General features: G+C 53.3%; 5 protein-coding genes across 5 annotated transcripts; 2 read left to right on the top strand and 3 right to left on the bottom strand.

The window, feature by feature from the left end:
- Positions 1-462: 462 nt before the first annotated feature.
- ColSpa_09235 (uncharacterized protein) lies at positions 463-2,691 on the bottom strand (the record flags this gene model as incomplete). Its single annotated transcript, XM_049275447.1, has 1 exon — positions 463-2,691. The coding sequence occupies one exon, from the start codon at positions 2,689-2,691 to the stop codon at positions 463-465; it is 2,229 nt and encodes a 742-aa protein (XP_049131404.1).
- A 2,163-nt stretch (positions 2,692-4,854) lies between these two features.
- ColSpa_09234 (putative RNA-binding protein sce3) lies at positions 4,855-6,292 on the bottom strand (the record flags this gene model as incomplete). Its single annotated transcript, XM_049275446.1, has 4 exons — positions 4,855-5,243; positions 5,511-5,991; positions 6,041-6,204; positions 6,256-6,292. The coding sequence occupies 4 exons, from the start codon at positions 6,290-6,292 to the stop codon at positions 4,855-4,857; spliced, it is 1,071 nt and encodes a 356-aa protein (XP_049131403.1).
- A 1,120-nt stretch (positions 6,293-7,412) lies between these two features.
- ColSpa_09233 (uncharacterized protein) lies at positions 7,413-7,860 on the bottom strand (the record flags this gene model as incomplete). Its single annotated transcript, XM_049275445.1, has 2 exons — positions 7,413-7,758; positions 7,817-7,860. The coding sequence occupies 2 exons, from the start codon at positions 7,858-7,860 to the stop codon at positions 7,413-7,415; spliced, it is 390 nt and encodes a 129-aa protein (XP_049131402.1).
- A 1,338-nt stretch (positions 7,861-9,198) lies between these two features.
- ColSpa_09232 (GTPase-activating protein gyp1) lies at positions 9,199-10,800 on the top strand (the record flags this gene model as incomplete). Its single annotated transcript, XM_049275444.1, has 2 exons — positions 9,199-10,494; positions 10,543-10,800. 2 exons carry the CDS (start codon positions 9,199-9,201, stop codon positions 10,798-10,800), a joined length of 1,554 nt encoding a protein of 517 aa, XP_049131401.1.
- A 445-nt stretch (positions 10,801-11,245) lies between these two features.
- On the top strand, positions 11,246-13,012 carry ColSpa_09231 (NASP-related protein sim3; the record flags this gene model as incomplete). The annotated part of the gene is made up of 4 exons (XM_049275443.1): positions 11,246-11,866; positions 12,006-12,179; positions 12,285-12,641; positions 12,695-13,012. The coding sequence occupies 4 exons, from the start codon at positions 11,246-11,248 to the stop codon at positions 13,010-13,012; spliced, it is 1,470 nt and encodes a 489-aa protein (XP_049131400.1).
- Between the last annotated feature and the right edge of the window lie 333 nt (positions 13,013-13,345).

Below are 13,345 nucleotides of genomic sequence, written 5' to 3'. Positions count from 1 at the left end.
CTAGATTGTGTGCTGGGGCTTGTCACATTCGTGTCTTCGCTATGTCCTTGGGTGTCGGAAGTGCACAGAAAAGAAGAAGAGAGAGACGAGATCGTCTGTGAAGCTATGCTCGTACTACAACGTGTACCGTAACCTTTGTACACTGGATGATGCAAGGAAAAGCCAAGCCCACTCAGCTCAATAATTAGAGACTAGTTGGTGTCGTTGCGGTAGTGTAGTGGAGGCCATCAATATAGTCAACTCGCTTTGAAAGTTTCTGGATCTCATAGTTGCTATGTCTTCAAAGCAAAAGGTCATGATACAGATTCAGCACGTCAAGGATTCCAGCTCAAATGTTGATTGCGTATAGCGGTAGAACACACGGCACACGGTCATTTCCAAGGAACAGTACAAGCATAACGACAAGACATATGGAATGGAACGAAAAGAATGAATAAATGAGAGCCGTTGAGGTTCCTTGTCTCACTCAACCTCTTTCCACTTTGCCGTCAGTTGAAAAATCATCATCCAAGTACTCGTGCTGTTGGACTGACTCATGCCCGACTGCATCTGGTTCCGGAACGCAGCGCTCGTAGCCCCCTCCTCCGTTGCGTGCCAACCTAGAGTGCTGTTGCCGTGCTCGTACCCGTCCGTCGTCCCGGACACGACCCTCATGCCCTCGATGCCCTGGTACGTGACGCTCATGAAGCCGGCGTGCATGGCGTTCATCATCTGGAGCTCTTGCATCTGGCGGAGCATCTGGACCTGGAGCACCGTCTCCACGTAGACGCCGTGACGGAGTCTCGAGAACTCTACCAGCTCGTGGGCGTCGCCTTTCTCGCAGGCTTCGGACCATTTTTGCCGCATGCGAGGAGAGTACATGCAACACATCCTTCTGTCGGCAACCAGTTGGTTGTTGTAATCCATCTGGACCCCAGGGTCTGGTGCTGACTCCTTGCAGAACGTGATGTAGCACTCTGGACAGATCGTGCAGTCGTCCCAGCCGTACCACTTGCGATTCTCGACTTGTGTTTCTCGAGAACAGTCCGGCACTCCGTCGAACTTGCGGACGAAGCCCGCGTACCGAGACCAGACGCCCGTCTCGACGGCCTCTTGCATCCGATGCATATGTTGGAACCATCGAGGAGCTGAACGCTGGAAACTGCAGAGAAGGGCTTGCGTATTATCCTGCCCCTCAACCCTCTGATAGAACCGGTCTAGCTGCCATGTTTCCACGTAACCTGCGTAACAAGCGGCACAGAGGATGTAACTATCACACCCTCCATCCCTCAATGTGTACCAGACTCCGCCAACGATGCCCTTTTCCGTGCAATGAGGGCTCGGCATAATGGTTTCAAACGCCTTGTAGAGCACTCCGATCTCTTTCTGGCTCTTGGCAGCTGCAATCGTGACTTGTACTGAGAGATTCGTCGCGCTGCAGAGCCAAGGGCTGGGTTCCACCGTTCGATACCCAAGAGCCACATCCATCCAGTCCAGTCCCGTGACACTGGGCTCTTGGGGATACAACTCAAAGTGCTCACTTATGGATGTAAGAGCCAAAGTCTCCTCGTAGCATTTCTCGCACATCTTCATCTCTGGGAACCTTTCTTCGCGTAGTTGCATCCACTGTCTCGAAGTGGGCGAAACTGGTTGCTTCTCGCACTTGGGGAGATTGATATGCTTGACTGCGGCCTGGACCCATTCTTCCCAGGCGTTTCCAGTCTTCTTGGAGTATTTGATCAACGATCGAGCAATGAAGGGTAGGCAGATGTCACAAGCCCAGGTGGCATCAAGGGGCTGAGCTGTGTCGTAGGCGATGAAGTGTTGTCGGAAAGGCGTCGCCAGAACAATGTCCTCGTAGCAGGCTTCGCAGGAAATGAAGCCTTCGAGCCGATCGTCGAGTAGCTTGAACCATTTGATTCCAGCACCGCCTTGAGAGCCTTGTTGACCCTTGCAGTCTAGAACAGTCATACGGGCTGACGTGAACTCCCGGATAGGCGCGTCGTCATTGTGCTTTATATACTCAGGAAGCAGACTCCTGGTAACTCGTGGCACGTTGAAGCGACATCGCCCGACAGCTCGTCGGACGCGCTCCAGGGAAGCAGCGAAAGGCGTCCCAGACAGGTACATCTCGTGGCAGCGAGTGCAGATGAGGAAATCGGGAACGCTAGCCAAGTGGTACCACTCGGCCTCGTAGTCGAGCTCTCGCTGTTCTGGGCATTCCCAGATAGTGGTGTTTGACTTCCCATCGTCGGTGACGGGGGGGATGGGTCGTTTCCACTCGTGGAAGTCTTCATCCTCGGGACCTGAAGGCGCGCTCTTCGACGAAGCCGGGGCCTGTATGTTCAGGCTGCCAAGTCCATCGGAGATTTGCTCTATCGCTTGTGCTGTGACACCCTGTTGAGAGACACGGGCAGGATCGCTGGGGGTTGAGAGTTGAGGTGGCGCCAAGTCTTGATGAGTGTTATCGGCCCCAGCCTGGAGAGCTGATGGCTGCACCGTGTTCACCAGGCAAGACGCAGAGGACGTGTAATGTTTAGCCTCATTTCCGGAGGGTTCATCGGCGTAAGCGTTCACGGGAGGCTGAGGAGGTGGTGGGTAATGACCTGGCTCAGGTACTGTCAACGATGGAGCTTGAGTATTCAACGGCTGATGGACTGGGATGTCAGAAGTTCTTGGTAGATTTTGCGCTGTCTCCGATGGGCGACTCATTGCTTCCTGAGTCTGGGATAGGTGAGGTAAATGGTTAAGTGGTAACGGGTATGTCGTCAATGGTGGAGTAGGTGGTGCCAAAGACACAGTCGATGCCCCCTGTTGCAAAGAACCAGTAATGGGACTCTGCCCGTGCTGAATTGTCGGCCTCACTAGAGACATGGCAGGATAGTGGTCTAAAGCGGCATCATGTGGCATAGTGACTGGGGGATTGTACATCGGCTGTTGAGGCGCTGGCAGTTCTTGGTCTATTCTTGGCCCAGGACTGTACACTGAGGGATTCGCAAGGCTTTGTTCGTGAACCGGAGTGGTGTATTGCTGGAGAAGTTGACTAGCTGGTGGTGACACTGTTGCTGATGGGGTGAGAACGGGACTCCCATATTGGTACTGGCTTGTATTATGGTAATGACCAAGAGGATTGTTAACACTGCTGACTGGTGAAGCCATAGGTGAAGAAGCGTAACCTGGGCTTTGATTCTGGGCATGTTGGGCGTGTTGATGATCAGGTCGGGGCTGAAACGCTGGCTGAGCAAGATACTGAGTGAATTTTGCTCTGGCCTTGCTCTTGATGTCTTGATAAGAGCCGAGGACTTTCTGGGTGTTTGCGAACAGGGATGAGGTGTGTTGCAAGGTGGTTGACAAGCTAGGAATGTGTCCACTGGTAGATGGCGAGCTCTGATGGGGGTACGTCGATGGAGTTGAAGCCGCAGTCGGATATTGATGGCTGGCAGAGAGATGCGTATTCGAATATGCGTTGTTTGACGGAGTTACTGGCTGATACGTGTGCTGGGGATGAGGATGCTGATAAGGTGATGAAGATTGAGGGTGCTGGTAAGTACCAGGCGCCGGCGCGAAGTGGTTACTAGGCTGGTATCCGGGGAAAGAGGGTTGAGAATATTGAACAGGGTGATATTGTCCATTGGTATTCAAGGGAGACGGGTCAGTAGGAGCTGAACCTGGCGGGCGTGGTGGTAGCGGTGGAGGAAGCCCAACTTGACCCGGGGGCGGGGGAAAGTACGGTACGTTCTGTTTTGTATCCATGATGGCTTCAACTTTCGATTCCTGGAGTCAAAATTCGCAAAGGTACAGGAAGGATTGAACAGCTCGGTGCGATATAGAAAGAAATTGTGTCCAGAGGTGCAGACATTCCTTACCACTTTTCAGCCGCAGCGGGTGGTCTCGGCGTGAAATTATGCCGTCCTGACTGCTGGCTTTATGAGGAGCTGAAAAGACTCGCAGTCCGTTTCTGGATGTCAGTGGTGCCACGTGAAGTATTGCAGGTTTAGCGCCACGGGATGCCTTGCCTCACCAAGCCACAGCAATGTATCTCATTCAAAATGGTAAGCGAGGCACTCACACTACATGCGTCAGTGACATATCTAAATGGCATTGCCACGAAGCCAAAGCAGCTTCACGATGGACACGGCTGCTACGGACTTCCAGCCAGCCAGCCGGTGGGCAGCGCGAAAGAATCTATTGTTTGCCAGTTCGCGAAGCCATCGGGCCACAAAAGTTGACATTTTACATGACGCCTTTAGGCGACCTGCGACTCTGCGCATGCCGGGCTGGATCGTATAAGTCGACCAAGGCGTATATAACCTTCATAGGACTAGGGTGTTCAAGATCAGGTATTAGAAACCGAATAGCGAGAGAGAACCTGATTGGTACGTGATAAAGCCTCAACAAGCCTGTCAAATTTATGGGTGTTCTGAGTAATAGCTGTGGATTGCTACTTCTGACCATACCCTGATTACCACACGCTCAGAATATCACTCTGGCAATTTCTACGAGCATTGATTAATGGTGTGATTCTCTCTTCTGTTCGGAGTATAGTACAGACTTCCAGAGAAGGATGCGAAAAAGGAGAAAATAAAGACAAACACAGCCATGGGGGCTATAAGCCAAGTCAGCCGACCCAAACCGAATCCCCAAGTGAACCCTTCCCATTCCTAGTCTGAAAGAAACGTAAGTCCCCTTCCTTTGACTGCGGCTTCTTTCGCCTCCCGATCGTTGGTTTTGATAACTCCCCAAGCCTTTGAATATTCAGACGGTGAAGAAAAGCCACAGAAGCGTTGTAAACTCCCCGTCGTATGTTCTTTTGAACCATATGGCTGGCTTCATCAAAGGTCTAGTGTAAAGCCGTTTTCGTACAACCGTCGTACCTCAACGCGAGTAAGGGTGGAAACCGCGGTTCCCGCTTCGGCCGCCGCCACGGTAGTTAGCACCGGGTCTGCCCGCGTTCTTCGGTCCTGTAGGAGCGTTGGCAGGCGGAGCGTGTGCGGGATCCGGCGATCCCTGATGAGAGCCACCGCTGTGGGAACCGCCGCGATGTCCGCCTCTGTAACCTCCTCGGCCACCCTGATTCAAATTGGGCTGAGGGACGTCGTCATACATGCCCTCCCAAGACGTCGGGGCGCCACCACCGCCACCCATGGCATAGGCACCACCTTGGTTGTACTGGTCGCGAGGGGCACCTCCACCGCCACCGCCCCCACCTCGTCGCGGGCCCTGACCAACTTGCTGCTGCGGCTGCTGCTGCTGCGGCTGACCCCCTTGAGACGGGTCGAACATCTGCTGCTGCGGGCTGAAGCTACCGCTGGGTCCAGTTGGGGGACCGCCCTGTTGTCCCATTTGCTGCTGCATTTGCTGCTGCATTTGTTGCATCTGCTGCATCATCTGAGGCGTCATTTGGCCCATCATGCCCTGCTGGCCGTTGCCGCCTCCTCCGCCGCGGCCCATCATCTGACTTTGCATCTGCTGCATTTGTTGCATCTGCATCATCTGTTGCATCATAGCAGGGTTCATGGGGCCCATGCCACGGCTCATAGCCATCTGCTGCTGCATCATGGCAAAGTACTGTTGCATCCGCTGGAAATACTGAGCCATGACCTGCGGCGTCATACCACCGGTAGCAGCCATCTGGCTACCTCCCATACCGCCTTGGCCATTCTGAGCATTATCTTCGCCCTTCCTGAACTTGCCGCTCCGTCGGGCAGCTTCTTCTTCTTCTCTGAGATTGCCACGTGGCTGGGCCTTCTTGACTTCAATCGGCTTGCCGTGAATTTCCAGACTGGTGCTCAAGCATGCCTCAACACCGGCTTCGCTCTCGAATGTAACGAAACCGAACCCACGAGGACGACCGGTATCCTTGTCCATCATCAAAGTGGCGTCAACAACACGCCCAAATTGAGCAAAGTAGTCCTTGAATTCTTGGTCAGTGGTCTCCTGGCTGACACCGCCGACGAAGATCTTGCTGGTCTTTTCCTGCTCATCCCGAGGAATCGCACGCTTGGGATCGATCTGAATTCCATTAGCAATGCGCAATCTTGCAGACTCTTGAACAACATACAATTTTGCCATCTAAAAAGTGTTCCTTGACCATAACAATGTTGACTGTCTTCGGGTCTCTGAATGTCAAAAAGCCGAAGCCCCTTGACCGGCCCGTGCTGCTATCTCTCATGACAGTGCACTCGACGACCTCTCCAAATTGGGTGAAGTAGTCTCGCAGGGATTCTGCTGGACTATTAGCAAACGGCAAGATACCAACGCACGCGGATGACTTACGATCCGTAGTCTCCCAGTTGAGACCGCCAATAAACATTTTCCTACGGGCAAACATCAGCAAACCAACTAGAGACCTCAAAACTCAGTGCAATTGATGTGGGCTCATGCTGTGGGCATAAAGGGGGACGACGTTTGCGAATGGGGATAAAAACTTGGTGCGGATAGTAGGTCTGCGGCAGACAATGAGAGTGGGCCATCCTTCGGTGAAGACTTGGCTTGTACTTTCGTTTCAACAAGTGGCAGGTCCGTATTTTGGTTGGGGTTTCCTCCTCTTGGCATAGCGGGCTGATTTGTTGGCAATAGTTCGAGATTGCTTGTTTTGAGGGTGATGGCTTGATCGGATTTCGTCATGTCATGCCTCGTCCAGAAACTTGTCCACCATATTGGCGCTGACAATGGATTTAGACACCATTTTGTTCGATAAGCCATCAATGCGGCGCATGCCGGTGGGATCCCATCGACATCAACCCCCGGCGCGAGATTTGAATATTTCGGACTCTAGCAGGAGCCACAGCGATTGTTGATGACGAGTAGCACCAGCCAGCCACAGAAACTCTCTCACGTCTGGGGAGAATTGCGGAGCGGATAGCCTGGTCATTGTCGAATGTTTGGTGTCTTTTGCTATCGTCAAGTCTCTGCTAGCTCTAGCTTCGAGCGCTATCCGCTGCTAATCTCGCTACAGCAGCCGAAGAACGCAGATGGTTCTCTGTGCGGCTGGGGCTATAGAAGGCGCACGAGGGTGCCCCTGATCTGACTGACTGACTGATGACTGACTATCGTCGGCATATCTCGGTGATCTCAGGCTGCTATTCCAGCTGACTTTTTTGTGACCTCTTTCTGGCTTCTCTTTCTGCTTTGTCTTTGCTTCAGGCTTCTCTTGACTTCTGGTTCTTTTATCCTCGGCCTGCTGGATGGCCCTGAATAATGATTCCAACGATGGTAGTCGACATCAGGTGTTGCCCACTCTAGTCCTTCCAAGTCCCTAAGACCGAGCAGGCCTAATTCGAGATTCCATGGAGCCACTGAACGCCCGAGTTCCCTCAGACCGCAGTAGAGGAGCTGCGGATTAATCACACTAGGCCATGCAACCCAACTTTGGGCGCATGGAATTTTGGGGCATAACAAATACAAACATCATGCTTCGATCAAACATCCACTTACCCGTCTTCCTTGGCACTAGGATTCTTTGCTGTGCTTGTCGAGTATGTAGGTTCCTCGTGCTTCATGTTGCCGACGCCATTCGAGGCAGGAGCATAGCTGCTGCCACCACCGCCACCGCCACCGCCGCCCGCGCTATCACCTCCAAGGTTGAAGTCCACATCATCATCGTCGTCCTCTTCGTACTTCATCTGGTCGTCACCGCCTCCGTAGTCCGGTTCGGGCTGAGCAGGTGGCTCAGCATGTGTCTCGATGCTCTGCTGTGGAACAGAGGCGGGTGCGGGCGGAGGAGCGGGCGCGGTTTCCTGGGCAGCTTGGGGCTTCGCTGGGGTGTCATCGTCGTAACTGTGGCACGTATCAGTGTCGTGGTCAGAAATCGCAGGCAGCGACTGTTGTCACTCACAGATCGGCAAACAGATCCTCCTCGAAATTCTCGGGCTCAGTCATTTTGTCGGTAGTTGACTGTTGTTGATGGACGTCGCGCTGCAGGTGAAGGATGCGAAGAAAAGAAATGAGGAAGTAAAGAACGTGATGATGTTGCGGAGAAGAAACGGGGGCAATGTCGTCGTGTAGCAGCGATTGTTTGGATATTTCTTGGGCGGCGTGGGTGAAAGAGGAGGAAGGTGGAGCTAAGGCAGGAAGCGGAGCCAATGGGGGCGCTCAATCCAATCAGAGCTGCAAAGGCTGGGGACAGGCCCGAGCAGTGGCTTCTCCCTCCTGCGAACTTGGACACAGTCACACAGACTCCAGAGCTGCGCCTGAGCTTCTCACGTGACCGGATATCGGGCTGTTTTGGTCTTGGAGTGTTTTGTTCCCTGGTGACTCTGGTCATGTAAGGTAGCGGAACATTCGAGTCCTGCCGTTGGAATCACTGAAGAATTCCCTTGTGAAACTTTGACATCGTATCAAGGCCTTTTCTTCCTGGTTGGTTTTCAACTTCGAGGTTCTCCAACAGGCTGAACATAGCATCAGCACTAAATTCGGAAGTGCACCTTGGCCGCCACAACCACCCGCACGAAACCCAAAGTTCAGCCACAGTGACCTTCTCCTCCCCCACTCCACTTCTACTGCTGCTCAAAGCGGCGGGCAGTACACTAATGTGAAGCAAGGGCCCGGCCACTGGTCACTTGCTCGGAGCTCAGGCGACTCGTCTGGCGCATCTCAACTCCAAAGACACACGATGACCCGGTCTCAATAGAGAAGCATCACCATGTTCTCCTCTTCAGGGAGTGGGAAGAAGCCCTCGCAACAGGTATATCCCTCCAAACCCTTGTCTCAGGCCTCCATTACATGCTAAACTTGCCCCGCAGCAGGAGATGGTCCAAGTCGGTGGGTTTCGTCATACCTTTACTCCTCGAGATGCGCGCTGCCGCTGCAGAGGCTTGGATCTCGAATAGAGGCTCATAAACTATTGGCTAACTTGAATTGTTGCTCGCGGCGCAGACCGCTCAGAGTACGTTGACTTGCCAGCATCGCAGTTGCAGTTCGGAACTGACTTGGGGTAGTTCTGCATCACCGTTTTGGAAACCGCCCCCACGCGAGAACGCCCCGAAAAGAACAGGTCGCGACCCGAATTTGGTTGTCGGAGCGGCCTATTCACATGCCGACATTCTCAAATTCGACTCGTTGTGCGATTCTCTTGTGTCCTCGAGCTGAGACAGCCCCAGCTAACTTAAGCCTAGGAACCTTTCCAACTCCTCGTCTAGACCGAAAACTCCTCCGTCCTCCCACTCTACCAAAGGCAGGCCCAGCGATGCTTCCCCTCCGTCGCGGCCCCAATCAGGCATGTCGTCGCCTCCGATAAAGAGTTACATAAACTTCCTGTCCAATACGAACGATGACTGGAAAGCGGACGAAGATGAGGAGGACATGATGGGATACGAGGACGATGATGGCGATGACTTCGGCCTGCCTAGCCTGTCTAACATGAAGAGGCGAACGCGCAAGATGGCCGCGCAAAGTAGGCCGGACCCAAATGGGGGCCTCTCGCCAATGACCGACTCGTTCGGTGGACTGGGGTTGCACACCAGGAGATACTCGAATAGCGCGGATATCGCTATTGAAAGACCTGCACCAACCTATCCGATGCCGAAAAAGAGCGAAGGAAAGATATTGCGACCACAGTATAAGGAGATACTGAGGGGTGAGTGCGCCTACATGATGCAATACTGGACCGTACTGATCACGATAGATCCGGCAAATGCTTTGCATCTAATCGATCACCCCGCCATACCCGCCAATGCGACGCCGAAAGAGATTGACGCCGCTAACTCCAGAATAACTCGCATAAACAAGTTCAAAAAGCTTCTTCAGGCTTCGACAATCCCTCTACAGGAGCTTCGACAGCTCGCTTGGTCCGGCGTTCCCCAGGAGGTTCGCGCCATGACGTGGCAACTCCTCTTAAGCTATCTCCCAACAAATAGCGAAAGGAGAGTTGCGACTCTAGAAAGGAAACGGAAAGAGTACCTTGACGGAGTGCGGCAGGCTTTCGAGCGCGGCGGCAGTATCTCCGGAGCCAGCGGTAGCTCAAGCACTGCGCCACCAGGAAAAGCCAGAGGCTTGGATGAGGCGATCTGGCATCAGATCAGCATCGACGTTCCAAGGACAAATCCTCACATTGAGCTTTATTCATATGAGGCGACTCAGCGGTCCTTGGAGCGAATCTTGTACCTTTGGGCTGTGCGACACCCAGCCAGTGGGTATGTGCAGGGCATCAACGACCTCGTGACGCCTTTCTGGCAAGTCTTCTTAAGCACCTACATCGCCGACGCCGACATAGAATCTGGCATGGATCCTGGCCAGCTGCCGAAGCCGGTGCTAGATGCTGTGGAGGCAGACTCGTTTTGGTGTTTGACAAAGCTTCTTGACGGCATCCAGGACCACTACATTGTGGCCCAACCTGGCATCCAGAGACAAGTCGCTGCCCTCCGTGACCTCACGGCGCGGATTGATGCTGGGCTGGCGAAGCATTTGGAAAAAGAGCATGTGGAGTTCATCCAGTTCAGCTTTCGGTGGATGAACTGTCTTTTGATGCGGGAGATAAGTGTACGAAATACAATCAGGATGTGGGATACATACTTGGTAAGTGCAGCGGCTCACATTGAACAGCAGTTTGCTGACTATCTACAGGCTGAGGAGCAAGGTTTCTCGGAGTTCCATCTATACGTTTGCGCGGCTTTCTTGGTCAAATGGTCTGATAAACTGGTAAAGATGGATTTCCAAGAAATAATGATGTTTTTGCAAAGCCTGCCTACGAAGTCATGGACGGAAAAGGATATTGAATTGCTGTTGAGCGAGGCTTTCATTTGGCAAAGTCTCTTCAAGGGGTCATCGGCGCATTTGAGAGGACAACCAAGCCGTACACCCTCAGCAAACATGCAGTTGTAGAGCCTTTTCGTTGGACTATTTCAGAGGCCCAAGCTGCAAAAGGATTCATTGATGAAAAGATGAGAAGCAGAGAAGCGGAAACGGAATTCAAGGCGTCCTAGACTTGTCTGGGCAAATATGTAATTAAGGCAGTAGCAGTGACACCCTACCAGCCTCCAAGAATTGATGGTATCAACATCATTGCACAGTGTTTAGCACAGTAATGAAGCTTTTTGCACACTTGCGTTTCTAATTGGGCCGTGCTCGTTTGACGTGCTGGAAAGCTATCCCTGCAGCTTCGTTCCCCAATCAACGCGCCTTCTTACAGCTCGCGCGTCCTGCCACAGACAAAGACAGCCGGTTCTTTTTCCTTCCATAGCTCATCCTTCTTTTTCATTCTTCGCCAGAGATTCTGATTTCCCATCCCTCCGACTATCATCACACGAACACAAATCAATTGCCCACGATGGCTGACACAACGGATCACGCTACGATCAGCGCAGAGGTTTCTATGGCCGAAGCCCCAGTTGTAGAGGCTGTCGCAAACCCAGAGACCAAGCAAGATGCGCCCGCGCTTACACAACAGGACACGCCAGCCACCGTCGGCGAGGAGTCGGAGGAAGACTCTAATTCCAAGAAGGTGACCCTGGCGGACTTGTGCGCCAAAGGTACTGCACTCTACGCTAAGAAGCAATACGAAGATGCGGCCGAATGCTTTACAAAGGCGGCTGAGCTGCAGGACGAAATCAACGGCGAGATGCACCCCAAGAACGCCGAGATCCTGTTCCTCTACGGTCGCAGTGTCTTCAAGGTTGGGCAGAGCAAGAGTGATGTCCTAGGAGGCAAGGCCAGCGGCGAGAAAAAGGTCGAGAAACCCAAAGCCAAGGCCCCCAAAAAGATCGTTCCGGAGGCTGCCCCGACGGATGCGCCAGCCGAGTCCGACGCGCAAAGAATAACAGAGGAGGGTGTTGCGATTGTCGCAAGCGAGGCGGGTGGTACGAAGACAGAAGACAAGGTTGAGGAGAAGAAGCCTCTCTTCCAGTTCACGGGCGACGAAAACTTCGATGACGAGTCGGATGACGAAGAGGTAAGCTAGAACCCTGCATTGGTCTCTGGCTGGAAACCTCTTGGCCTCTGGCGTCATTGGGCTATTCGTGATCATCCGATCGCAGAATTCGGACAGGCCAGACCCTAATGCATAGGAATGAGAGCTAACCATTTGCAAGGCTGAGGGCGAAGGCGAAGAGGAAGAGGAAGAGGAGGACGACCTTGCTGTCGCGTTTGGTGTTTTGGACATGGCACGCGTTCTCTACAGCCGTCAACTGGAGCAGCTGGAGAAGGAGGAGCCTAACGGCAAGGCTCAAGAGCAGGCCGATGGTGATAAGCTGAGCATCAAGCATGTCAAGGAGCGGCTCGCTGATACACATGATCTTCTTGCCGAGATCTCCTTGGAAAACGAGAGGCAAGCATGTCTGATTCCTGGCGATTGCGATGAAATCTAACAGTGGCATAGATATCCTGACGCCATTGAGGATTCGCGCAAGTCGCTGAAATACAAGAAAGACCTGTACACCGACGATTCCGAGATCATTGCCGAGGCGCACTTCAAGCTCTCATTGGCACTCGAGTTCGCCTCGGTCACGACTACTCAGGAGGAGGGTGAACAGGCGGAGAGCAAGCCCTTTGACGAGAAACTCCGCGAGGAGGCGGCGAATGAGCTCGAGGCTGCCATTCAAAGCACAAAACTGAAGCTCCAGAACAAGGAGGTTGAGCTCGCAACTATGGCATCCCCTGAGGACAACGAGATCACGAGGGCTACCATTACCGACGTCAAAGACATGATTGCGGATATGGAGCAGCGCGTAAGTGAAGACCCAACCCTCCGTTCGACAGAATCGCCGCTAACAACATGCAGCTCGTGGATCTCCGCAAGCCACCTATTGATGTCAATGCTGCGCTCGGTGGCGATGGTGTTGGTGGAATCTTGGGCGCGGCGCTCGGCGAGTCTGCGGCCCAGACCCAAGCTCGCGTTGAGGAAGCCAAGAAGACGGCAACGGACCTCACCGGTCTCGTCAGGAAGAAGAACAAGGAAGAGCCTAAGCCCGCTGCGAAGGCCACCGAGGTTCCTGCCAACGGCGAAGAGTCTAATGGCACAAAGCGCAAGGCCGAGGAGCTTGCTGAGGCAGATGAATCCGCCAAGAAGGCGAAGGTCGAAGAGTCGGCCTCTGCTTGAGGAGCAATCTTGTAACACTGTATTTTGGCGAATGATGTCGGAGGCCTTACGCGCAATAGGGAACACGGTATGGGGTCACTTTTCACATGGGGCATTCACGGCAGAACTGTACACTAGTCAAACACTCGGATGGTGGGGAAAGGTCATTCACGCGTTGCAAAGGGCGGCATTCATATGACTGAGCCTCAATTGCAATTTTCTCACGTTGTATCTGGCACATGTCACGTTATCTGATAGGCGTGGAATGATTGAATGTGTCGCATGTGTGCCCAAGGGGAGAGAGTGTCACTGGTGTGAGAGGGAGAGAGACCCTTGCGTTTGACCGCCTCAGCC

The sequence above is a fragment of the Colletotrichum spaethianum genome (genome assembly GCF_022836535.1).
Source record: "Colletotrichum spaethianum MAFF 239500 DNA, contig27, whole genome shotgun sequence".
Taxonomy (NCBI): Eukaryota; Fungi; Ascomycota; class Sordariomycetes; order Glomerellales; family Glomerellaceae; genus Colletotrichum; species Colletotrichum spaethianum.
The sequence above is the reverse complement of the archived record's forward strand: the minus strand, read 5'-3'. Positions and strand labels throughout refer to the sequence as shown.